Source organism: Protopterus annectens, chromosome 4.part0 (assembly GCF_019279795.1).
Source record: "Protopterus annectens isolate FY-2018-M chromosome 4.part0, PAN1.0, whole genome shotgun sequence".
In the NCBI taxonomy this organism is placed as follows: Eukaryota; Metazoa; Chordata; order Ceratodontiformes; family Protopteridae; genus Protopterus; species Protopterus annectens.
In genome coordinates this window covers 1,088,281,244-1,088,306,456 of record NC_056733.1, presented here as the reverse complement: position 1 = coordinate 1,088,306,456, position 25,213 = coordinate 1,088,281,244, and the positions used below count along the sequence as shown (strand labels likewise).

Below are 25,213 nucleotides of genomic sequence, written 5' to 3'. Positions count from 1 at the left end.
TATATACGTGTTCTTTCTATTTTAAATCTACAGTGGTTAATCTTCCCATTTTTGCTAAAGTTACATCTAATATCTTTACTGTATTTCTACAAAATATGGCTATTCCAGAACATCTCTCATATCCCAAATGCCAAAATATCTTTCCTCCCCATAGTTTCTGTTTATAATCTTTCTTCATTTGTTAAAAATCTTTTATCTTCTAATTTTACATCACATGTATTACACCACTCCAGAATTCCTGTTCTTCTTACTATAGTCTTAATCTTCTTCTTCTTTCGGCTTTTCCCGGTTAGGGATCGCCATAACGGATCACCTGTCCGCTCATGATTGGCAGTGGAGTTTTACGGTGTTGAGTTGCCAGCTCGGCGCCCAGCCTTCCACAGAAGGCACACACTCATGCCTAGGGCCAATTTAGAGTGTCCAATCCACCTACAGCATGTCTTTGGGATGTGGGAGGAAACCAGAGCACCCGGAGGAAACCCACACAACCACAGGGAGGACATGCAGACTCCGCACAAAAGGCACCCCAGCCGAGGATCAAACTGGAGAACATCTTGCTGTGAGGTGACAATGTTAACTGCTGCACCACCGTGGCAATTCATATTTACAGAAAGCACTCAAAATTTTTCATTTTTCCCAATTACTAGGATATCTTTTTATTAGCCTATTCTAAACCTAGCCAGTTTCTTTCCCCAAGATGAGAATCAAACACTGCACTTTGTATCTGTGAGTCAAACACTTTAACCATTATACCAAGTCCTAATCTAGCTGTCGATATTCTTTTTTCATCAGTTTCCTTTCTTTTTTTCTTTTGTACTTATCCCTTTAAATTTATTTTTCTGTCTTTTACCCTTTTACCGATAGAATACTTTTTTTTCTTTTACTGCCTCCCAATTTATGTCTTCTTCATCACTTATTTCAGAACCTTCAGCTATAGCCTCTATATCATTATTTTCTCATCTATTTTTTCTTATATTTTTACTATTAAAATGTCTTCTCTTTGTTCAGCTTCTTCTCTTTCTTTTTCATTTTTGCATTTCATTCACAAACGTCCAGTTTTGTTACATTTATAACATTTCAGTTCACATTTTTTGTATTGTGTCCCATTTCCCCACAAATATAAAATTTTTTTGTCACAGTTGCTGATCAAATGCCCTTCTTTTCCACAAAAAAAAATGTTTTGGGTCATCCCCAGTATTTTCTAACACCCCATATCCCCCTCCACATTTATCATGCTTGGAATCTGTATAAGTTTTTCTCTTACTATTTTGAACACAATATTACAATCCCAGCCACCAGTCCCTAAACTCCTTTTGTTATAAACTTTTCCAATGTCCACTACCTATTTACATAAAGCTTTCAAATGTCATTTCAAATCCTCTCTTTCTACCTCTGTTTGAAATTATACAATAATTTTGTTGTTTTTATTTTCCCTGATAAATGCTTTTATCACATAAGGATTCCATGGGTTACATTCCTTTTCTTCATATTTTCCAAGAAAAGTTTCCACTGAAAAAAAATAGTCTCAAATATAATGTCAGAAAATGTCTCTCTGTTAATTATAATAGAGGCTCTTACCTTATATGCCTTTACACCCAAAGGAGCTATTAAATTCTCCCACATTTCATACCTGTACATTTCTTTGTCTTTTTTACTTTGAATCCTTGCCATGTACTTCCATTTTTCATTTTCTTCTGCCTTCTTTTTTGCTACTCCACTTTTGCTTTCTTTTAATTTCTGTACACGTGTTCATTTCCATCTCACCATTATTCTTCAGGATTGTCTCTGCATCCTCCTTTTGTATTTTCTCCATAATATCCCTCCAAAGAAACATCTCCTTCATTTTTAGGCTCACTTTGCACCACCATTTTTTTTAAGTAATTCATCCCGCAAACCCCCCACTGGAGGGCTATAATTATACATCCATCAAACAGGTTTCTTTGAAAAATTTACTCAGAATCCTGCACACATTCTCTCATCTCAATATTTGATTTCTCCTTCATTTCTTTCATCACTCCATCATCTTATCTCTCTCCAGCTGCCTCCCTGTTTCTCCAAGCTGCCTCTGCGCCTGGAATGGAAACAGGAAGTACTCCTCCAAAATGGGTCCCAACAATGATGAGCAGGTGAAGTTCCTTGATACCCTGGCTAAATTTCCCTTAGTAGTATAGATACCATTTTGAATCTCCCCTCAAAAGAGACCACTAACCTACCGGTACTAACCCAGTCAATAAATGTCTCTTTTAAGTACAAATTCTGTAGAAATTGTTGAAAGGAATTGTTTCTTTTACACTTATAATCACAAATACTGGAAGCCTCATTTAAAATGATGCAACCACCTCCATTTGTATAATTTCTTTGTTATATTAGGTTCATACATAAGTACTAGGCTAGCTGCTCTTGCATGCCATTTTAAGCCTAGCCAGTTTTCCTTCAAAGGTGATAGTCAGACTCTGTACCTTGTGTCTCTGAGGCAAACACCTTAACCATCATGTCAACCCCCAAACTGTCATGCTAAACGCAAACTCATGGATTTTGTTTTCATATCAGTTCCTTTCACAATCAATCCTATCTTCATTTCTCATGTTTGCCTTATTATTTTATTCATGTTTAGTGTTGCATACATCATTTTTCTCATTTAATTCTTTTAAATATAAATATATGCATCTAAAGCTTTTGGTATGATGATGTCTTTTTCTTTGAATAGCCTGTCCTTTGTCATTGAAACATTCATGAGCCTCTAGTGTAGGAGGTTTAAGGAATCATACAGTAAAGATTCTAGCTTTGCTGGGTTTTTCTTAAAGTTTTCACTGAATAGTTTTTCTGTGTGACCTTTTTACCCTTTGGTTTGGATACTAGTACTATCTAGAGTGCAAAGTGCTGGTGTGTAGGCATGGTGTGCTCAGAGTTGGAGGGATCTCTCCCAGCTCAAAGATGGCCAAGATTGTATGGGTATATTTGAATAGTAGAGGTAAGGAAGGCAGGAAAAATCATGAAGGTGGAGTTAGTTTAGATGGAGATATAAGGAAGTAAAGAGTTGTCTGAGTGGAATGGTAAGGCATGTAATTGTGGTTGCATGGAATGTGGGGCAGGATTGTTGAACCCAACTGGGAGAATTGAAGTAACGAAAAAAACGTGTAAAAGGCAGAACAAATAGCCTTGCTTCATTAAACAAAGCTGAATGTAAGACAAGGGAAGAACTGGGATGAAAGAATAGCCAGTGGTTTAAACAGATCTTGTGTGGGGGAGAGAAAAGACAGATGGAGATTTTTTTTAGAAAATAATTTGACTGTAGCTAATGACCTGATAACAACTTAGACAGGTGATAAATCATAATGGAATGCAGAATACAGAGGAAAGTGTGGAGAAATGTAAATAAACAATGAAAAAAATTATGTTTTCATTATTTTTTAATTTCAAGGTTCCAAGGTTCAGTATTTTGCGTTTCAATCCCTTGATTCGATATTGATTTTTTTAAGTACTGTGCGACAATATTTAGATGTGATTGATGACATTTGACACTAGAGGGTGCTTTAACACTGCTTTAGAATTATGCTGTAGTATGCTTTGTATATACTTATGTTAAAATTTATATGAATATGACATCCACGTTAAAAGTAAACAAATTGTAATAATTGAATCTCATGCTGATAGAAAAACCTCCCTGATTTACTGATTTTGTGTATTAGTTTTTTTTTTTTTTTTTTTTTTAACATTGGTCATAATTTACATATTATTTCAAACTGTTAGCAGTTTCTGAAAAATGCTAAGATGTTTACCATTGAAACGTCTGTCATGTGATTTCAGCAGGCCTACTTAACTAATAGGGAGAGTGAAAATCATCCTTCAGTCATATCACTGAAAGAGGCATAAGGGGAAAACACAGTCTGTATTGTGGTGTGCTCAATGAAAGAGGCAAGTCAAATATTTACTGGTACTGAAATGTTTTCTTTTTTGTTTTTATCTTTTTTTTATTATTTTATTCTTGGTTATTTCATCCACACCTTTGGAATTTATGCACCATTTGCTTGGACTATGTATGTGTATGTATGTATGTATGCGTGCATACAGTGGTGCAGCGGATAGAGTTGTCTCCTATGTCTATGTATATAGGTATGCATACAGTGGTGCAGTGGATAGAGTTATCTCCTCAGCAGCAAGAGATTCCCAATACCTCTCAACTATACAGATTTTCACAGAATGTCCAGATTTTTGGCTCATATTTTTGGCCTGTTCCTCTTTTTTCCTGGCAAATCACTGGGATGATCTAGGATGAAGTCACTAAATAATGACATACATTTGAGTTTCAGACTTCAAATCCTTCAGAAAATGTATATTAAAACAAACCCTGTTAATCTAGCAACTTTCTAAGTTTATAAGAGCGATATTTAAAATATGTCCCTATTTGTACCCCCATTTTGTCAAGCTTTGTCCAGATTTTTTGCATTAAGAGGTTGAGAGGTATTTCCCTGGTTTGATTCTCAGCTGAGGCGACTTCTGTGTGGAGTCTGCATAACCTCCCTGTGTTCACATGGGTTTCCTACATGTGCTCTGGTTTCCTCCCATATTCCAAAGACATTCATTAGGTAGATTTGACACTCTAAATTGACCATAGGTGTGTGTGTGTCTGCAAGTGGTATGGAAGAATAACCATGGCAGGACTAATTGCCCAGTGGTGCATACCTTGGCTTTAGAGGATTGCCACTGTTGAAGTGACACCCTGACCCCATATACAAAGATGGGGAAAAAGGGGTTCTGGATGGATGGATGGATATCACATATTCATTTTGGAAATTTGGTTGAACTCTGAGTAGAGTTCAGAACATTCCTTAATTGGAAGCAGCACCATATTGCTAGTCTTCATAACTTTTTTCCTATGGTGTAAAAGATTGTATAAAAAGATTTCATAAAGCCTTATTTAGTCACAACACTTCTTACTATTTGTACACTTGCTTTTTTTTCCATTATGGGACACATTAATGGCTTGTTATTAATCTGTAGATTGGTGATGTTATTAATCTGTAGATTGGTGATGTTCAGTAAGCATTCCTGACATAGGAGATACAAGAGTGACCCTGCTCAGTAAAACTGGAAAGCTACTACTGCTGTTTGATATTACATGTATAGATCACCTAGAACAGTATCCTGTCTCATATATCCTACTTTCTAACGTACTTCATATAACTACTAGATATTAAGACAGTTAACACTGTCATTAATTACATTCCACATTCATCACAGGGGCCTTAGACTTCTCATTATGCCCCTTAATACTACTTGTCACTCTTTCTGAGTGAAATAACTATCAGATAACTGAAAAGATGCAGATGGTATTGCAATAAACAGCAAACAAAGTAATATTTGTGGTAATCTTGCACAAAGTGACCCAACTACATGCATCTCCACATCACATGAATAACCTTAAACTTTAATATTTTTGAATATATGTGAATGCAATAAACATTCTAGGTAGCATGTTATTCATTTTTCTAACCGGGTAAGTGGATTGATCCAACAGATTCTTTAAGATGCAACCTGCATCTCTAAATGGAATAAGAATACTGCAAGATAAAAATGTCATAAGTACATATATGCTTACATGTGTAGCAGGTATATAATACAGAGTAAATCCAGTCACAGAACACATCAGGTATCACTACTATATTTAAACATGCATACATCATGCACATATGTACAGTTTTACTCTATCAGTTGAGCTAGGAGACAAACCTTTTTGATTTGTTCTCATTTGGGGTATATCATCCACCAGTCACAATCTGGTACTTTTTTCTTTAAAGCCCTAAATTCAGGGATGTCCACATAACCCTTCTGACATGCACAGTGTTTAAAGTACCAACTACAGAAGGGAATATGCCTCCACATTCTGCCATGTCAACACAATGCCACTAGCAATCACAGTCCTGGAAATCAAGAAATAACAATAGTTTGATCACTTACATTATTAAGTATGTAATATAAAATATGTTTGTCTGACTTGAAGGGAAGCTCAACATCCATAGGGGTATGGAGGAAGATTTTACTGACCCATTAAAGAAGGTCTTTCTATAGATCAGTTGGTAGGATGGCAAGTATGGAATCAATCCATCCTTGATGGGTCCTTGTTTAGGTTAATCTCAAGTAATGACCAAGATTGGTCAGTAGGAAAGTGTATTCTCGGTAACTGAAAACCCATCTCTTTCAGGTGCAAAGGGTGATGAGTATTCTGGTACATTTAACACCTGTGATGGTGTACATCCAAAATTATCTCTTGCCTGGTTTCTGCCACTACAAATCTAAAGAAGATAAGAGACATCTCAAAACCACATTCAAATGGACATGTTGGTTTATTATGAAGGATGTCCTGTCCTTATAAAGGACTCATTACTTTTCCCTAAACAAAAAGGTCATGAAACTCCAATAACTTATGCACATAGTTGTGGCTACTAGAAACAACATTTTCAAAAAATAAAACTAACTTCAATGCCACTGAGTTTGAAGGTTCAAATGATGGCGGGGCAAACATATCAACCATGAAGTTCAGGCCCCAGAGAAGTAAGAATTATTCAAAGGAGGCTAGAGATGCATTACTTCTTTAAGGAATTTTTGATGAAACAGTGCTGGGCCATAGTTCTGTCCTTTGCAAAGTCATGTTACACTGGAATAACTGACACTTATACCTTAACCACAGAGTAACTGTGGTATAAATCATACATCTTTCTGAGTTACTTCAAAGCCACAAGTAAACTATGTAAATTGACTGACCAGGGTAATACCACTTTGCCCAGACTGAGAACATTTTCACTTGAAAGCTTCCCTTGAAGCGTTAATAACATCAGGACACTGCCTTTAGGTGAACATAGTTGACCTCTAACTGAGAGGGACATCCTTAGCTTGGACTGAGAGGGTTTTCTGCATCATCAAGAATTTCAGAAATAGGAACAATGCCCTTCTTGGTTACCAATGGGCAATGACAATGCATGTTTGTCTTTATTCCCTGAACTTTGGTATAAGGTATGAAATATGAAGGCGTGCCAGTAATGCATGTAAGATTCTCTCACACCATGGAACAGAGAAATCATTGTCTGCTACTTTCTCTTTGCCCTGCTGAAATGAACAGAAAATAGGGCTGATGGTGTTATCTCAGGTGGAGCCACGTTACCTTCCAGACTACCCACTTTCAGGGACCTTTACAAAGCATGGCCTTTGAATTTGCAGCTCTAGGAGAGGACTGGTGGAGTGATTCAGAGCATCTGTCATCTTGTTCACAGGAATATGAACTGCTGCCAGAGTAATATTTCTATCTGTGGGTTACTGCAAGATAAACACTTGATTTTTGTTTTGATACCACAAAACTGGCTTGTTGTCTGACAGGATGAGGAAAGCATCCAGAGCCAGGAGAACTGCCCTTACATCCAGCTGAATGATGCAATGCCCCATCCTCAGGGTGGACAGCACTCTCTGCATCAGTCTGTCATCAGAATATGTGACGAGTTTAGTTGTAAAAAGAAAAGTCCCACAATCATGTTGGTAGAAACTGTCCATCACTCCAGGGCTTGGTGACAAGGGTCCAAGTCAGAAGCAGTTTTTATGATTATGATGGCTGTCTGCCCACTGCATCCTGGTAGTGGATTATAGACTGGAATATCTGAAGGAGAAAACTGAGTCAGATAATCTGGAAGCTAGGAAAGCAGGAACATTTTTAATTAGTGCAGAGAAAAAATTATAATCTTGATTACAGTTGAAGGTATGACTGAAATCCTTTTAGGACAGAAAGATGTGATTCCCAAAGCTCCTATACTTGCTACATGCATTTTTAATGGTGCAATCCCACAAGTGTGACTCAAGCTCCCATCATACATAAAGCATTTGTTTGGTATTTAGGCTTAACATATGAGCATGGGCTGACTTAATGGGTCTTCCTTGATTGGGATTTGCTGGGCCAGCTGGGCCTAGTGGTTGCTGTTTCAGGAGGAGACTCTTTGGTCATGAGTACCACTAATCCATGAACAGATGACTCAGGGGTCTACATCCTGTGATCATATAAGCTGACCATGGGCTCCAGGAGGTAGAGCAGTGGAAGAACTTACAATATACCTCCTCCTCCAGAGGGTTGGAAGCCAGTGGTGTACCTGCTTAATCTCCTCATCCTTTACAGAACTGAAGATATATTGAGGCATGAGCCATTGCTAAGCAAGGTTTAGTTTATCACATTCAAGGTTCAGGGTTGCTGGCTGAACTCCAGATTAACCCAAAGGAGGTAAAGATCTTGATTTGCTCTCCAAATGCTTGTCCTTGAGATGACAGTCTTATTTATTTCTGTGAAAATGTAGAGTTCCATCCCACCAGGTGTTTGCACAAAGAGCTTTCAACAGTCTTTATTTGCTTGGTCACAAAGTAGGCTATCATCTTCTCCATTCTTCACCTTTATGTAGTTGGGTTGAGCATTTGGTACTTATAGCAGCTGTCAGCATTATGCTGTTTCTCACAGACAAAGCAGGTAGTGGCACTGTAGATCCTGAACTCCAATCACCCTTCCCCACCATCAGAGCTGAAGTTATAACAGTTCCTCCACACGAAATCAAGCTGTACTTGCCACACAGCAGGCCACATAACCTAAGGGCCTCTCACCCTCTAGCATTACTCTCTCTCTCTCTCTCTCAAGTCTCAACTATTAACACCTCCTAACTCCCCTGCCCTACCATACCCTGACTGTCATTACCCCACAGAATTTCCACCATGATGTAAACCTGAAATATAATCAAGTGAATTGTAAATATGAATTTCTCTCATGATTATTGGTACAGCTATTAATTGCTACTGTACAGCTTTTTTTACATATTGTTGCTTTCTTCTCTGTTTTGATGTGTACAGCTTACTGCCTCTCTGTTCCCTTTTTTTTTCTTCTTTGTTTACTATCTCACCAGGGTAGTACCTTCAAATGGTCAGTTGTGATCTGTGTGCCACCCCAGTAAACAAATGCAAAATACAGTTTCTAAACCTGTTATATGCACACACAAACGTGTGTGTGTGTCTGTGTGTGTGTGTGTGTGTGTGTGTGTGTGTGTGTGTGTGTGTGTGTGTGTGTGTGTGTGTGTGTGTGTGTGATTAATGTATTCCATTTGATTGCTGCATTGCTGAAATGATACGAAATAGAAAACTATAAAAACGTGATTTACATGAGAGTTCACTAAAATACTCTTGTTTAGTTTTTGGTCTTGAAAAAATTCAAGTAGCTGATTAAAGAAACTGGTAAATGCAACTTTGGTGCCATCATCAGTGGAAGTGAATCCATCCAGATGTTGCAGATAGATAGCTATTAATCAATTGTCTGGTGTATAAGCTGAAGAAAAACATGCTTTGTAAAGGTATGTACAGAACTCCAAGTAGCTGCTTCTAGAATGTCTTTAGTAGCTACTCTCAAAACCAGCTGGAACATCCTCACCATGATGAGAGTAACAAAAAGCAATACACAATGGCTAATCTTGGAAATAGTTTTTGTTTTTAGACAGCTTTCCCGTGAAGTCAAACAATAAAACAGTCAAATATTGCAATGTACAACTCAAATTAGGCAATGACATCAAAGCCTTTAGCTGCTAACTCCCCAGTCCTGGTTGAAGTAGGCTTTTGAATCCCTCAAAGCAATTGAACTGCCCAGCATCTCTTCATGTTGATATGCCAGTATGACATCTACTATCACTATGTGCAAAATACTGCAGTTTGCTTTTTTTTTTTATCCTGCTACAAAATGGGAATAATTTAATTAGAATTGTTGTAAAAGCGAATGGCAGAAGAGTTAGAAAAATAACTTGGGCTCATACACAAATAATACTAAGTTGTATAATATTATTAGACCAAGAAGAGATTAGAGGCTAAAAGGAGCCAAAGTATGTTAATGATTATTGTCTATCTGAGAAAATTGTTTAGTATGTGAGCCTTGAACTAGCAAGGAGCACACTACATCTTCAGTCCTTCTATAAGTAGGTGTGTGTGTGTGTGTGTGTGTGTGTGTGTGTGTGTGTGTGTGTGTGTGTGTGTGTGTGTGTGTGTGTGTGTGTGTGTGTGTGTGCTGTGTGTGTGTGTGTGTGTGTGTGTGTGTGTGTGTGTGTGTGTGTGTGTGTGTGTGCGCGTGTGTGTGTGGGGGGGGGTGTATTTTGTATTTCAATTTACAGGAAAGAAGGCATGCAAACTATTTTTGTGTAAGAATAGTAGATGAACTTTTACTACTAAAATAACAATGTTTGTTTTGCAGAAGGAACTCGAGACTCACAAGAAACTAATGAAAGCAGGGTCATTTTATGTAAACATGCACCCCAAGGACTATTTTGAAGGTAATCCGTACAAATCTGACAGACCCTTGCCTCCCCCAAAAAGAATTGAAAGAAAACATCATGATGTGAAACCATTCAAACCAAGTTCACCTCCAAAAATGGTAGGACATGCTCAATGCATATTTTTTTGTTATTCTGAAACTGTCTCTCATTTTATTTCATTATATATTGGATGCACACCGATTCTTTTTTTAACTTGGATCATGATTTCTTCTGTCCCTCAGTAGAAGCAAAAGATATTATTCAAAAATCAAATGGGTTCACAGTTAAGCAGCAAGATTTAAAGGTCATTTATTAACGCAAGTGATTAAACAAAGCCAGCTGTGGGTAAATCCTGCATTATCCACTCACAGGAGTAGATCATTGCTATTACACAATGACAATATTTAAGAAAGAAATACCTTTTTTTTAAATAATGTCATCATATGAATGGACTTTAGAGCTCTTCCATCACCTACTAATACTCTGGGGCATCTAGGATGTGTACTTCACATGTGTCAAGTATGTAAGCTCTTGTAACAGTACATTGAAGTTTATTGTTCATTTTTTTTTTAAGTACTAAGGCATTTCCACTTGTGCCTTTTTTTATTGTTCAGATATTGTGGAGTCGAGTGGTGCCTTCTGGGCAGATTATGTGTTTTTTTTTATTCAGGGGCTGTGGGATTTGAGGAGGTGCTATCTGTGCAGAGTCTACATGTTGGGGGGAGTCATTCTATAGGTACTCACAGCATTGAGAGCCATGAGATGTTTTTCCTGTTATTTTTTTTAATTTGAGGTATACTATTCTGTTCCAGGAAATAGTTTGGTGTTATAGGGTAGCATAGAAAGTTGATTTTTCAGAAAATTCTGCATAGTGTCACTGAAAAACTCAATTGTTATTGGACTTGTTCCTGTTTGAATTGCTCAGTTGGAACAAGTATGTTGATTGCTCTGTCCAGTCAACTTGCATGTTTTTGAATATTAAAGACTGTTCTTTGTATAAATATATCACCACCTGCTGTTCCTGCAAACTCTCCCTAAGCATTTCTATTATATACTCTAATAAATATATGAATTCTTGAAGGGACGTAGCCCATAACTGCGTGTATTGTCTGAAATTGAAGCTGCATGATTTTGATGTTGTCTGCTATGTTGTGTCCATGTTTGCACCCCTACTGAAAACTGCATATTATGCTTATCTCTAAATGTTTCTATTGTTCCTAATGTATTTGTACTCTGCTTTCTGGAGCTTTTCTCCCTGGGCCTCCACTGAAAATGGACATATATCCAGTCGGACTTTCCTGGTAAACAAATGTAAAATAAATAAATAAATAAAATATATGTATCACAGACACACACACACACACACACACACACACACACACACACACACACACACACACACACACACACATGCTGTTAAAAAAAGCAAGACTTTGGTGAGTTTACAATGAAACTATAAAACAAACTCACGTTCTTGTAATACGAGTGTTGTTTTATTTTGTTATAAATGTACAGTAGAGCCTTTTCTTTCTGGGCATCTTATGAAAACAACAGAGATTCTGACAAGTCAGTCTTGCTCCATGGTCAGAAGAATGGAGCCGTAATTTTGACCTAGGCAACCAGGGTTTGTTTAACTCCCTGGCACTGATGGAGCCAGGCACGGAGGCAGAGGAGTGACAGGGTATGTCCCACTCTACTCTCCTGAGAGGAGGGAAGATTTATGGTTGGGCAGGAAGCACATGGCGAAGTGCAATTGCCATACTGGAAACTGGGAAAAGTACTTCCTGTGCTTCATGATTAAAATTAGGCCAACTTTCTGGCAACATCCATTGTGGAAGTGAGGGACAACCAACATAGTGAGCACTCTGCATGGCCCCCTTTCCTGCTTAGCTGAGCAAACATAGGGAGATAGTGCCATAAAAGGTAAAAATGGTAGTTATCTAAATGATGGTCTGTCTCTAGGTGATGGGGAACAAATGGAATGATTGATCAAAACTTATTTTTCTGACATAGATGTTAAGGCTGCATTAGATGGTGTGATAATTAGAATAATAGACAGTGTCTCTACTCTACCTGGAATGTTTCAAGGGGATGTTTTGCGTAGATTTAAGGCTGAATTCACAAGTTGTAAAAAGGTCCAGATACTGAGTTCACTGTAGAAGTAACCAATATACAATCCATAATAAGAAATAATTATAAAGAGTTGCCCACTCATCCCGGTCTTCTGAGAAATAGTAAGTACAGAATCCATGTACCCTGGTGAGGCAGGATCCAATTGTTAAGCCTTTTAGTCTTTACTTTCCGAAGCTTCCCTTCATTTAAAAGGGAACATATTTCCATCTGTCTGAGATTCTCTTTCTCCATCTGAGGGACAGAAGTTAGACTAATACTATGTTTCTCAAGTTCCCTCTCTAAAGAATGGTGAATCTCACTGTAAAGAGTTGCCTTTTTCTGATGCTACTGTCAGATATTATGATTTTCTACAGGTGGATTTTCCTTAACCTGCAGATGTACCTCCTAATTTATCAGCCTTAGAGGATGTCTTCTTTGCAGCCAGCTACCTACCCATAGAAAATCTTATAAATTATGTAAGGTTCCACAAACCCAGAGAATTCTTTTTTAAAACTCTATTTCAGACCTTGCAGTAATTTCTCTGTAAAAAACATCTTCTGCTGAACACCTTATGTGGCAGCTAACCTTTACCCTATTCCATCTGACAAGGATGGGAAAGCCTTTGATAGGTTTGGGAAAAAAAGTTTGCACTTCTTCCACCTTGGCCTTCAGAGTAAAGAATTGTCATGCTCACGTCTAAATTTCTGCTAGCTTCCTTTCAAAAAATGAGAAAGTTATTTGCTGACCTTCCTTCTTCAGAGATAAAGACATCTCTGAATTGTTTCATTTCTTGTGTATCTCAGGTAACTAAATATTGTTTCGATGGATGTTAAATTCAGAAGTTCTATATTAAGAGTGTGAAATCGCTAAATCCATCTAAGATTGGTTTGCAGATCAGAGGACCTGTGTGCTTGGTTTGTTACAGGTCTAGATAAGCAGTACAAACTCCATAACATAACCACTAACTGCTATTTCAGTATCCTTTTCAAAGAAGATGAACTCCATCCTCATGTCAAGTTTTTCCTTCCAAAAAGTGAGCATACTTCCCTGCAATCTAATAGTAAGCATGCCACATAAAGAAAAAGATTCATTTAATATTGTTTCAACTTCTTTTTCTGTCTTATATGTGTTTCATCTGTCACATAAGGAAGGCTCAGTGGGGCAAACTGATTAGGTTAGGTCACTTATTCCAATTACAGAGCCATTAAGCAAACAATGGCTCTTAAGCATTGGCATTTAAATGTACATTATTTATTTATTTATTTTATTATTTTATTTTACATTTGTTTACCGGGAAAGTCCGACTGGAACAAGGTCCATTTACAGCGGAGGCCCGGGGAGAAAAGCTCCATAACATAATAAATGACAAAAAAATTTCTGTACAGAGGCATATGTACAATCAGAGCTCCACGTCTTTATATGACGAACACATAATCCATGAATGACAGAAAATTTCTGTACAGTGGCATATATAAAATCAAGGAGATTTTTCATACCTTAGTTTGATTTGAGCAAGCTTGGTATATAGATAGCAAAACTTTGAATTCCTTATTGGTAGTATAAAGCATAAAAATGAAGGAATGGAATCTGGAAAATAATGCTATTTGGGAGATATGTCATAGCATGAGAAATATTTTATTCTTATTTATTGACATTTGTTAACCGGGTTTATCCAACTGGGCTTGTGGCCCATTTTCAGTGGAGACCCGAGGAGAAAAGCTCCAGTAGTATATTTGTAAACAAGTACAATTTTAAGCAATATTGATATAATAGCATATGACAGAGTGCCTAGAGAGGAGTTGTGGTATTGTATGAGGAAGTCGGGATTGACAGAGAAGTATGTAAGAGTGGTACATGATATGTACAAGGGTAGTGTGACAGTGGTGAGATCTGCAGTGGGAGTGACAGATGCGTTTAAGGTGGAGATGGGATTACATCAAGGATCAGCTCTGAGCCCTTTCTTATTTGCACTGGTGATGGACAGGTTGACAGATGAGATCAGACAATAGTCCCCGTGGACTATGATGTTTGCAGATGACATTGTGATATGTAGTGAGAGTAGGGAACAGGTTGAGGAGACCCTGGAGAGGTGGAGATATGCTCTAGAGAGGAGAGGAATGAAGGTCAGCCGGACTAAGATGGAATATATGTGTGTGAATGAAAGGGAGGATGGAGGAATGGTGAGGATGCAGGGAGTAGAGTTGGTGAAGGTGGATGAGTTTAAATACTTGGGATCAACAGTTCAGAGTAATGGCGAGTGTGGAAGAGAGGTAAAGATGAGAGTACAGGCAGGGTGGAGTGGGTGGAGAAGAGTGTCAGGAGTGATTTGTGACAGGCGAGTTCCAGTAAGAGTGAAAGGGAAGGTCTACAAAAGGGTAGTGAGACCAGCTGTGTTATATGGGTTGGAGACAGTGGCATTGACAAAAAGGCAGGAGTCAGAGCTGGATGTGGCAGAGTTAAAGATGTTACGATTTGCACTGGGTGTGACAAGGGTAGACAGGATTAGGAATAAGTATATTAGAGGGTCAGCCTAGGTTGGGACAGTTTGGAGACAAAGCCAGAGAGGCGAGATTGCGTTGGTTTGGACATGTGCTGAGGAAGGATGCTGGGTATATTGGGAAAAGGATGCTAAGGATGAAGCTGCCAGGTAAGAGGAAAAGAGGAAGACCTAAGATAAGGTTTATGGATGTGGTTAGAGAGGACATGCAGGTGGTTGGTGCGACAGAGCAAGATGCAGAGGACAGGAAGAAATGGAAACAGGTGATCCGCTGTGGTGACCCCTAACCGGGAAAAGCTGAAAGAAGAAAAAGAAGCAGTTATAGCACAAAAAATCACATATGTTGGGTTACATGCATAAAGTTAAAGTTGCATTAAAAAAAAAGCTTAGTAACATAATTTTACATTGATATAGTTCAATAGGTCAACAATAATTTTTTTTTGTTTGTATAAAATTATGCAAATGCATAGTAGACACAATGGAGAGAGAGGTGTAATGAGGAACTAAGTATGGTCCTATAAAGGGAAGGAAGACTAGGTGGGGTCATGGCAAGGGCAGGTCCTGGAATTGAGAAAATAATCTTTTAGTTCATTTTTAAAGTGTAAGGTGTGGGAGATTGAACGTAAGTCAAGGGGGAGTTTGTTCCAAGCATGGGCAAGGGAGTATTTGTAAAGTAGTTTGCCTACTGACCTTTTTGGGTGGTAGACATCAAGTAATTTTTGGTTAGAAGTACGGAGGGTCCGGGATGGGATGTAGATGGAGACTAAGGAAGATAGAGATGGACAGAAGGAGGTTTTATAAAGAATAGAGTATAGCATATGAAATTGATAAGATAGCAAAAATTGGAGAAGTTCAAGCCATTGAAGAGAGTTTAAAGAAATGCAGTGGTGTGAGTTGTATGGGGAGTTAGTAATGAATCTGGCTATTTTATGATAAGTTTGTTGGAGTTTGTTTAGAGTGGAGGCCTGGATATTGGTAAGAACTGGGAAGGCGTATAAGAGGGAGGGGAGGAGGAGTTCCTGGCCCAGGATAAGTCTAGATTCAGGGGTTAGGAATTTTTTGTTCCGATATAGCAGATCTAGTTTCTGGTTTTTTTTTTTTTTATACACTGGAGTATGTGGAGGTTGAACTTTAGTTCATCATCGATAATGACCCCTAGGAGTTCTGTGTGGGTGTCTGGTTGGATAGTAGTATTGTTAGAAGATTTAATAAAAAAGGAGGTTTTTGTGATGAGAAAGAGAACGGGGAAGGAAAAGTAGGAGTTTGGTCTTTTTGGGATTTAGGATCAGTAGGTTGTGAGAGAGCCATTGTTCAGTGGATAGTAGGGCTTGTTGGGTCAGGGAGTGTAGTTCAGGAATGTTATTTGAGATGGATATAAGTGTAGACTCGTCGGCATTCTGAATAAGGGAGGATTTTTTGCATGAGATGTAAAGATCATTGGTGAAGATGTTTAACAAAAGGGGTCCGAAGATGGAGCCTTGGGGAACATCAGTGGAGATGGGAAGGAAAGGTGAGGAGGATGAGAGCCATTTGACAGATTGTTCCCTGCCAGATAGGTAACTATTAAGCCAGGCAAGTGTGGAGGGGGATAGGTGGAGATTTGCGAGATTGGACAGTAGTAGAGGATGAGAGATAAGAAATGAGTTTATTGTTGTCTAGGGCCTCTGCAATGATATGAGTGAAGGAGAGGAGGGCACTGGTGGTGCTGTGGTGAGGACAAAATCATGTTGGGTAAGGGTAAGTACGTGATGCGTGAGGAGGTGATTGAGAAGCTGTGAGTGAATGCATTTTTCTAATATCTTGGAGAGGGGGGACAGAATGGCAATAGGTCGGTAGTTTGAGGAGTCAGTAGAGTTTCCACCTTTATGAAGAGGGATAATAAAGAAAGATTTCCAGATGGGGGGACAGTTTGATTCCATAATAGATCGATTAATTACTGTAGATATATGATAGGCAATTGAGTCAGCAGCAAGTTTGAGGAATGTAGGAGATAGATTGTCAGTGGAAGGAGAGCAAGGTTTTAGCTTGAGTAATAGAGATTTGATGTAAGTAATGGGAACTGGCTCAAATGAAAACAAATTTGTGTTATTGGGACTTGGAGGGGTGTGTGTCGAAATAGAGTTTGGCTTAGATGTTACCAGATTTTGGATGGAAGAGATAAAGTGTTTATTCAGGAGGGTGGCTGTTTCCTGAGAGGAAGAGTTTTAGAGTATGGGGAGGGATTAGCAGGCTTTCCAGGATAGATAATGTTGTTGACAGTTGACCAAAATTTTCGAGTATTGGATTTGTTGTTAAGCTGAGCAGAGCTATAGTATAACTTTTTGGCATTAGTTGTATGTTTTTTTGCAAGGTTCCTCAGTTGTCTGTATTTTTGAAGAAGATGTGGTTGTTTGTAGGATAGTAGTTCCTGATAGGGAGTATTTGAGTAGTACAGAATAGCTGAGGTAATCAGTGAGGAGATGAGGTGTGGCAAGTTAGGAGGAGACCAGAAAAGATTTTATGTGATACAGGGACAGAGCCATGATTGCAAGAGGTGTGACTTTAGTGATGTCCTGAAAAGTGAGATGGATGGTGCAGAGGAGGTACTTTGGGGGAGGTTATTCCATTCCCTAGCAATGTTGTGGGAGAACATACTATTCCCTGCAGTGTTATTGGCTTTGGTTATGCAGAGCAGAGTTTTGTCGGATGAGTGTAGAGGACGATTTGCAGAATATTGATTTAGAAGTTGGTTTAGGGCTGGGTTTTTTTGAGGGTTCCTTATTATGTTGACGGTGAGGACTAATTGGTGACAGCTAATTAGCTGAGGGTGTTCTAACCACTGTAGTTGCTTCAGGGCAAGACAGTGATGACTTCTAATACTGGAGTTGTTAGCGAATTTTGCAATTTTATTGTAACATGACTCTAGTTTGTTTAGGTCTGTTTTCCTGATATGAATTAGGATTGGTGATGCATACATTAGGGTAGACGAGGTGGGTTTGGGCTAAGGAGATTATAGCTTGATCTGATAGGAACTGTTTTTGTTTGTGTAGGGTTCCTAGTTTATGTACGTTTGTGATGGTTTGTGAGATATGGACATTAAAGTTTAGATTGTTACCTATTTCAACCCCGAGCAGCTAAGTGTGAGGGGAAGGGGAGATTGTGGTCCGGTTTTTGTGAAGGTAGGAGGTGTGGATTTGGATTCATTGGAGTTAAAAAGGAGTAATTTGGTCTTGTTGGGGTTTAGTTGGATATCGGTAATCAATTGTTCCACGGAGCAGAAGGATTCTTGGGTAAGCTTTTGAAGAGTGGTTATGGATGAGGCTGAGCAGATTAGGGTGGTGTCGTCTGCGTACTGTATAAGTGATGCATGCAGGGTGGAAGTATGTAGGTTGTTAGTGAAAATGGTGAATAGTAGAGAACCCAGTATTGATCCTTGTGGGGCACCTATAGTAGTTTGTAATAGAGTGATAGTGTACTTTCCATTTAACTGATTGTTTTCTGTCAGAGAAATGGTTTCTAAACCATGAAGTAGTAGAGGGGGCGAAGGATAAGGTTGACAGAGTGTCTAAGAATAGGTTATGGGAGACCATATCAAACACTTTTGATAGATCTAGGAATATGGCTGAGACAAATTTGTTGTTGTGTCTTAGATGGTTAATCTGATTGGTAAAGGAGAGTAGAGCAGTAGTTGTGCTATGGTTTGGGCGGAAACCATGCTGTGTGGGGGAGAGGAGGTTATGTGAGGTTAACAAGTACATTACCTGTTTGTGAATACATTTCTCCAAAAGCTTGGAAAGGGGGGACAAGATAGCAGTTGGCCGGAAGTTTGATAGTTCATAGGTGTTTCTGCCTTCGTGAAGGGGAATTATATGTGACACTTTCCATAGATGGGGTATGTAGGTTTCTTGTATAGAGCGGTGTATAAGAATTGAGACAGGGTAGGCTAGTGATTCTGCAGCTAATTTTAGAAAGTTTGTGGGTAAACCATCTGCTGCGAGTGTGGTGGGTTTTAATTTAGAGAGTAGCTTTTTAACTGAAGAGGTTGGTACAGGTGAGAGTGTGAAGGTGGGTATGTTAGTTTGTTCTACAGTTGGGGTGATTTTAGTGTTCTTGTTGGATAGTTGGATAGATAGTGCAAGGATAGATTCTGTGAAGTGATGGTTGAATTCTGAAGCTAAGCTATCATTATCAGAATTGTTGGGAGATGGGGTGGTGGTTTTGCCCGGTTTTAGAAGGGTATTGATGGCTTGCCAGAACTTTTGAGGGTTTCTAGAGTGCTTGTTTTGGATGTCTAAGAAATAGTTCTTTTTATCTACTTTTGTTTGGGTTTTGGACTTATTTTGTGGTTGTTGATATTTCTGTCTGTCTTGGATAGTGCTATTCTTTTTCCAGTTTTTCCAGGCATTGTCTCTGGCTTTTATTAAGGCTTTTGTTGTCCTATTTAGCCATGGGCATAGTTAACTTTAGTCCTGAGTTTCCTGATGGGAGCTAGTATATTTAGTACATTCATAAAAGTAGTATTAAAAAGATCAACTGCCTGGTATAAAGGTAGAGTTTTTAGTGGATTCCAGTCCTGTTGCTGGAGCATCCTGTTAAGAGTTTGTGGATTGACTTTGTGCTCGTCCCTAGTCTCCTTGAATAGCATGGGTTTGGGTATTTTTGCCTCTTTGCAAAGGAGGAATGTGGGGCAGTGGTCACTCAATGTATCAGGCAAGCAGCCCACATGAACATTTTCTGTGGGGATATTAACTAGTGTCCAATCTAGAAGGGAGGTTCTATTGGATTTTTTGTCTACTCTGGTGGGTTCTTGGATCAGTTGTGAGAATCCAAATAAGTTAATATGGTTTGAGGGGTTGTTGGAGTTGCAGGCTAGCCAGTCTAAGTTTAGGTCACCTAGCAGGATGGTTTCTTGTGGTAGGTTGATTGTGGCCCATTGTAGTATATCTTCTATTACAGGTGAGTTATTTCCTGGAGGAATATAACTACAGAGGATGTTGATAGCAGGATGGTTTCTTGGGGTAAGTTGATTGTGGCCCATTGTAGTATATCTTCTATTACAGGTGAGTTATTTCCTGGAGGAATATAACTACAGAGGATGTTGATAGCAGGATGGTTTCTTGGGGTAAGTTGATTGTGGCCCATTGTAGCATCTCTTCTATTATAGGTGAGTTATTTCCTGGAGGAATATAACTACAGAGGATGTTGATAGCAGGATGGTTTCTTGGGGTAGGTTGATTGTGGCCTATTGTAGTATCCCTTCTATTACAGGTGAGTTATTTCCTGGAAGAATATAACTACAGAGGATGTTGATAGCAGGATGGTTTCTTGGGGTAGGTTGATTGTGGCCTATTGTAGTATCCCTTCTATTATAGGGGAGTTATTTCCTGGATGAGTATAACTACAGAGGATGTTGATAGCAGGATGGTTTCTTGGGGTAGGTTGATTGTGGCCCATTGTAGTATCTCTTCTATTATAGGTGAGTTATTTCCTGGAGAAATATAACTGCAGAGGATGTTGATAGCAGGATGGTTTCTTGGTGTAGGTTGATTGCGGCCCGTTGTAGTATCTCTTCTATTATGGGTGAGTTATTTCCTGGATGAATATAACTACAGAGGATGTTGATAGCAGGATGGTTTCTTGGGGTAGGTTGATTGTGGCCCATTGTAGTTACTCTTCTGTTATAGGTGAGTTACTTCCTGGAGGAATATAACTACAGAGGATGTTGATAGCAGGATGGTTTCTTGGGGTAGGTTGATTGTGGCCCATTGTAGCATCTCTTCTATTATAGGTGAGTTATTTCCTGGAGGAATACAACTACAGAGGATGTTGATAGCAGGATGGTTTCTTGGTGTAGGTTGATTGTGGCCTATTGTAGTATCCCTTCTATTATAGGCGAGTTATTTCCTGGAGGAATATAACTACAGAGGATGTTGATAGCAGGATGGTTTCTTGGGGTAGGTTGATTGTGGCCCATTGTAGTATCTCTTCTATTATAGGTGAGTTATTTCCTGGAGGAAGATAACTGCAGAGGATGTTGATAGCAGGATGGTTTCTTGGGGTAGGTTGATTGTGGCCCATTGTAGTATCTCTTCTATTATAGGTGAGTTATTTCCTGGAGGAATATAACTACAGAGGATGTTGATAGCAGGATGGTTTCCTGGGGTAGGTTGATTGTGGCCCATTGTAGTATCCCTTCTATTATAGGTGAGTTATTTCCTGGATGAATATAACTACAGAGGATGTTGATAGCAGGATGGTTTCTTGGGGTAGGTTGATTGTGGCCCATTGTAGTATCTCTTCTATTATAGGTGAGTTATTTCCTGGAGGAATATAACTACAGAGGATGTTGATAGCAGGATGGTTTCTTGGGGTTGGTTGATTGTGGCCCACTGTAGTATCTCTTCTATTATAGGTGAGTTATTTCCTAGAGGAATATAACTACAGAGGATGTTGATAGCAGGATGGTTTCTTGGGGTAGGTTGATTGTGGCCCATTGTAGTATCTCTCCTATTATAGGTGAGTTACTTCCTGGAGGAATATAACTACAGAGGATGTTGATAGCAGGATGGTTTCTTGGGGTAGGTTCATTGTGGCCCATTGTAGTATCTCTTCTATTATAGGTGAGTTATTTCCTGGAGGAATATAACTGCAGAGGATGTTGATAGCAGGATGGTTTCTTGGGGTAGGTTGATTGTGGCCCATTGTAGTATCTCTTCTATTATAGGTGAGTTATTTCCTGGAGGAATATAACTACAGAGGATGTTGATAGCAGGATGGTTTCTTGGGGTTGGTTGATTGTGGCCCACTGTAGTATCTCTTCTATTATAGGCAAGTTATTTCCTGGAGGAATATAACTACAGAGGATGTTGATAGCAGGATGGTTTCTTGGGGTAGGTTGATTGTGGCCCATTGTAGTATCTCTCCTATTATAGGTGAGTTACTTCCTGGAGGAATATAACTACAGAGGATGTTGATAGCAGGATGGTTTCTTGGGGTAGGTTGATTGCGGCCCATTGTAGTATCTCTTCTATTATAGGTGAGTTATTTCCTGGATGAATATAACTGCAGAGGATGTTGATAGCAGGATGGTTTCTTGAGGTAGGTTGATTGCGGCCCATTGTAGTATCTTTTCTATTATAGGTGAGTTATTTCCTGGTGAATATAACTACAGAGGATGTTGATAGCAGGATGGTTTCTTGGGGTAGGTTGATTGCGGCCCATTGTAGTATCTCTTCTATTATAGGTGAGTTATTTCCTGGATGAATATAACTGCAGAGGATGTTGATAGCAGGATGGTTTCTTGGGGTAGGTTGATTGCGGCCCATTGTAGTATCTTTTCTATTATAGGTGAGTTATTTCCTGGTGAATATAACTGCAGAGGATGTTGATAGCAGGATGGTTTCTTGAGGTAGGTTGATTGCGGCCCATTGTAGTATCTCTCCTATTATAGGTGAGTTATTTCCTGGAGGAATATAACTACAGAGGATGTTGATAGCAGGATGGTTTCTTGGGGTAGGTTGATTGCGGCCCATTGTAGTATCTTTTCTATTATAGGTGAGTTATTTCCTGGATGAATATAACTGCAGAGGATGTTGATAGCAGGATGGTTTCTTGGGGTAGGTTGATTGCGGCCCATTGTAGTATCTCTCCTATTATAGGTGAGTTATTTCCTGGAGGAATATAACTACAGAGGATGTTGATAGCAGGATGGTTTCTTGGGGTGGGTTGATTGTGGCCCATTGTAGTATCTCTTCTATTATAGGTGAGTTATTTCCTGGAGGAATATAACTACAGAGGATGTTGATAGCAGGATGGTTTCCTGGGGTAGGTTGATTGTGGCCCATTGTAGTATCCCTTCTATTATAGGTGAGTTATTTCCTGGATGAATATAACTACAGAGGATGTTGATAGCAGGATGGTTTCTTGGGGTAGGTTGATTGTGGCCCATTGTAGTATCTCTTCTATTATAGGTGAGTTATTTCCTGGAGGAATATAACTACAGAGGATGTTGATAGCAGGATGGTTTCTTGGGGTAGGTTGATTGTGGCCCATTGTAGTATCTCTCCTATTATAGGTGAGTTACTTCCTGGAGGAATATAACTACAGAGGATGTTGATAGCAGGATGGTTTCTTGGGGTAGGTTCATTGTGGCCCATTGTAGTATCTCTTCTATTATAGGTGAGTTATTTCCTGAAGGAATATAACTGCAGAGGATGTTGATAGCAGGATGGTTTCTTGGGGTAGGTTGATTGTGGCCCATTGTAGTATCTCTTCTATTATAGGTGAGTTATTTCCTGGAGGAATATAACTACAGAGGATGTTGATAGCAGGATGGTTTCTTGGGGTTGGTTGATTGTGGCCCACTGTAGTATCACTTCTATTATAGGCAAGTTATTTCCTGGAGGAATATAACTACAGAGGATGTTGATAGCAGGATGGTTTCTTGGGGTAGGTTGATTGTGGCCCATTGTAGTATCTCTCCTATTATAGGTGAGTTACTTCCTGGAGGAATATAACTACAGAGGATGTTGATAGCAGGATGGTTTCTTGGGGTAGGTTGATTGCGGCCCATTGTAGTATCTTTTCTATTATAGGTGAGTTATTTCCTGGTGAATATAACTACAGAGGATGTTGATAGCAGGATGGTTTCTTGGGGTAGGTTGATTGCGGCCCATTGTAGTATCTCTTCTATTATAGGTGAGTTATTTCCTGGATGAATATAACTGCAGAGGATGTTGATAGCAGGATGGTTTCTTGAGGTAGGTTGATTGCGGCCCATTGTAGTATCTTTTCTATTATAGGTGAGTTATTTCCTGGTGAATATAACTGCAGAGGATGTTGATAGCAGGATGGTTTCTTGAGGTAGGTTGATTGCGGCCCATTGTAGTATCTCTCCTATTATAGGTGAGTTATTTCCTGGAGGAATATAACTACAGAGGATGTTGATAGCAGGATGGTTTTTTGGGGTAGGTTGATTATGCCCATTGTAGTATCTTTTCTATTATAGGTGAGTTATTTCCTGGATGAATATAACTGCAGAGGATGTTGATAGCAGGATGGTTTCTTGAGGTAGGTTGATTGCGGCCCATTGTAGTATCTTTTCTATTATAGGTGAGTTATTTCCTGGTGAATATAACTGCAGAGGATGTTGATAGCAGGATGGTTTCTTGAGGTAGGTTGATTGCGGCCCATTGTAGTATCTCTCCTATTATAGGTGAGTTATTTCCTGGAGGAATATAACTACAGAGGATGTTGATAGCAGGATGGTTTCTTGGGGTAGGTTGATTGCGGCCCATTGTAGTATCTCTTCTATTATAGGTGAGTTAGTTCCTGGATGAATATAACTACAGAGGATGTTGATAGCAGGATGGTTTCTTGGGGTAGGTTGATTGCGGCCCATTGTAGTATCTTTTCTATTATAGGTGAGTTATTTCCTGGTGAATATAACTACAGAGGATGTTGATTCTCTTTTTCTTTTTAAGGGACATAACGGAGCCTAATGTCTGCATTCTGGAATTTGGGAAGTGGAGTTTTTAGTGGTTGGAGGTTGAGTGTATTTTTAAATAAGATTGCAACTCCACCTCCCATTTTGGTACCTCTATCTTGCCTTAGGATGTTATAGCCTGGGGGAAGAATTTCTTTGTTTTGTGTGGCAGGTTTTAGCCAGGTCTCTGTAACGGTTAGTATGTCTGGGGAGTAGTGGGATATGAATGCGTGAAAGTCATGTAGTTTGTTGTTTATGCTACGTGTGTGTATATTGATAATAAGTAGGTCTGACGTGTGTTTCTGGGATATGATTGGGTTGCTTTGACCTGGGTTGAGGTGTATGTTCCCTGAGATTAGTAGCCATTTTCTGAGGAATAGTGTGGGTTTTATGGCATAGGCTATATCTATGTGTTTTTTGGGTACTGTTAGCCTTTTGTGAGGTAATGTGGTTGATATTTTGTGTATGTAGAGTAATGAGTTGTTAAATATTGTGGAGCATATTACTATATTTGTGTGAGGTTTTGTGTGTGTGGGTGTGTGTTATGTGGTAGGTAGTGTTTGTTGATATGTTAGATTGTATGGATGTGGTGTAAGCTAGAGTGGTGAGAGTTAGTAGTAGTAGTCCTAGTATGCCTTGCATGGTGTGTGCGAGGTGTACAGAGGAGGTTGTTGTGAGGTGGAGGGTGTGGTATGGAAGTGGGAGTGGATCTGATGACGGAGGGATGGTAATAGACTGTTGTGGAGGGGATGAGGATATATGGGTTATAAGTGTAGGAGCACTGGGGGTGGGTGAAATTTGGGGGCAGGTTGGGGACAGAGGGAGCCTGAA

At 39.2% G+C, this 25,213-nt stretch overlaps 1 protein-coding gene across 2 annotated transcripts in view; it reads left to right on the top strand.

Moving 5' to 3' along the window:
* The window catches only part of CCHR4.PART0H4orf47 (chromosome chr4.part0 C4orf47 homolog), a 507,549-nt gene that overhangs the window by 433,217 nt on the left and 49,119 nt on the right, over window positions 1–25,213 (top strand). For both annotated transcript variants that reach the window (XM_044069036.1, XM_044069037.1), the window contains one exon: window positions 10,250–10,429. In XM_044069036.1, the coding sequence (XP_043924971.1) occupies window positions 10,250–10,429 (180 nt within the window). The remainder of the gene's footprint in view (window positions 1–10,249; window positions 10,430–25,213) is intronic.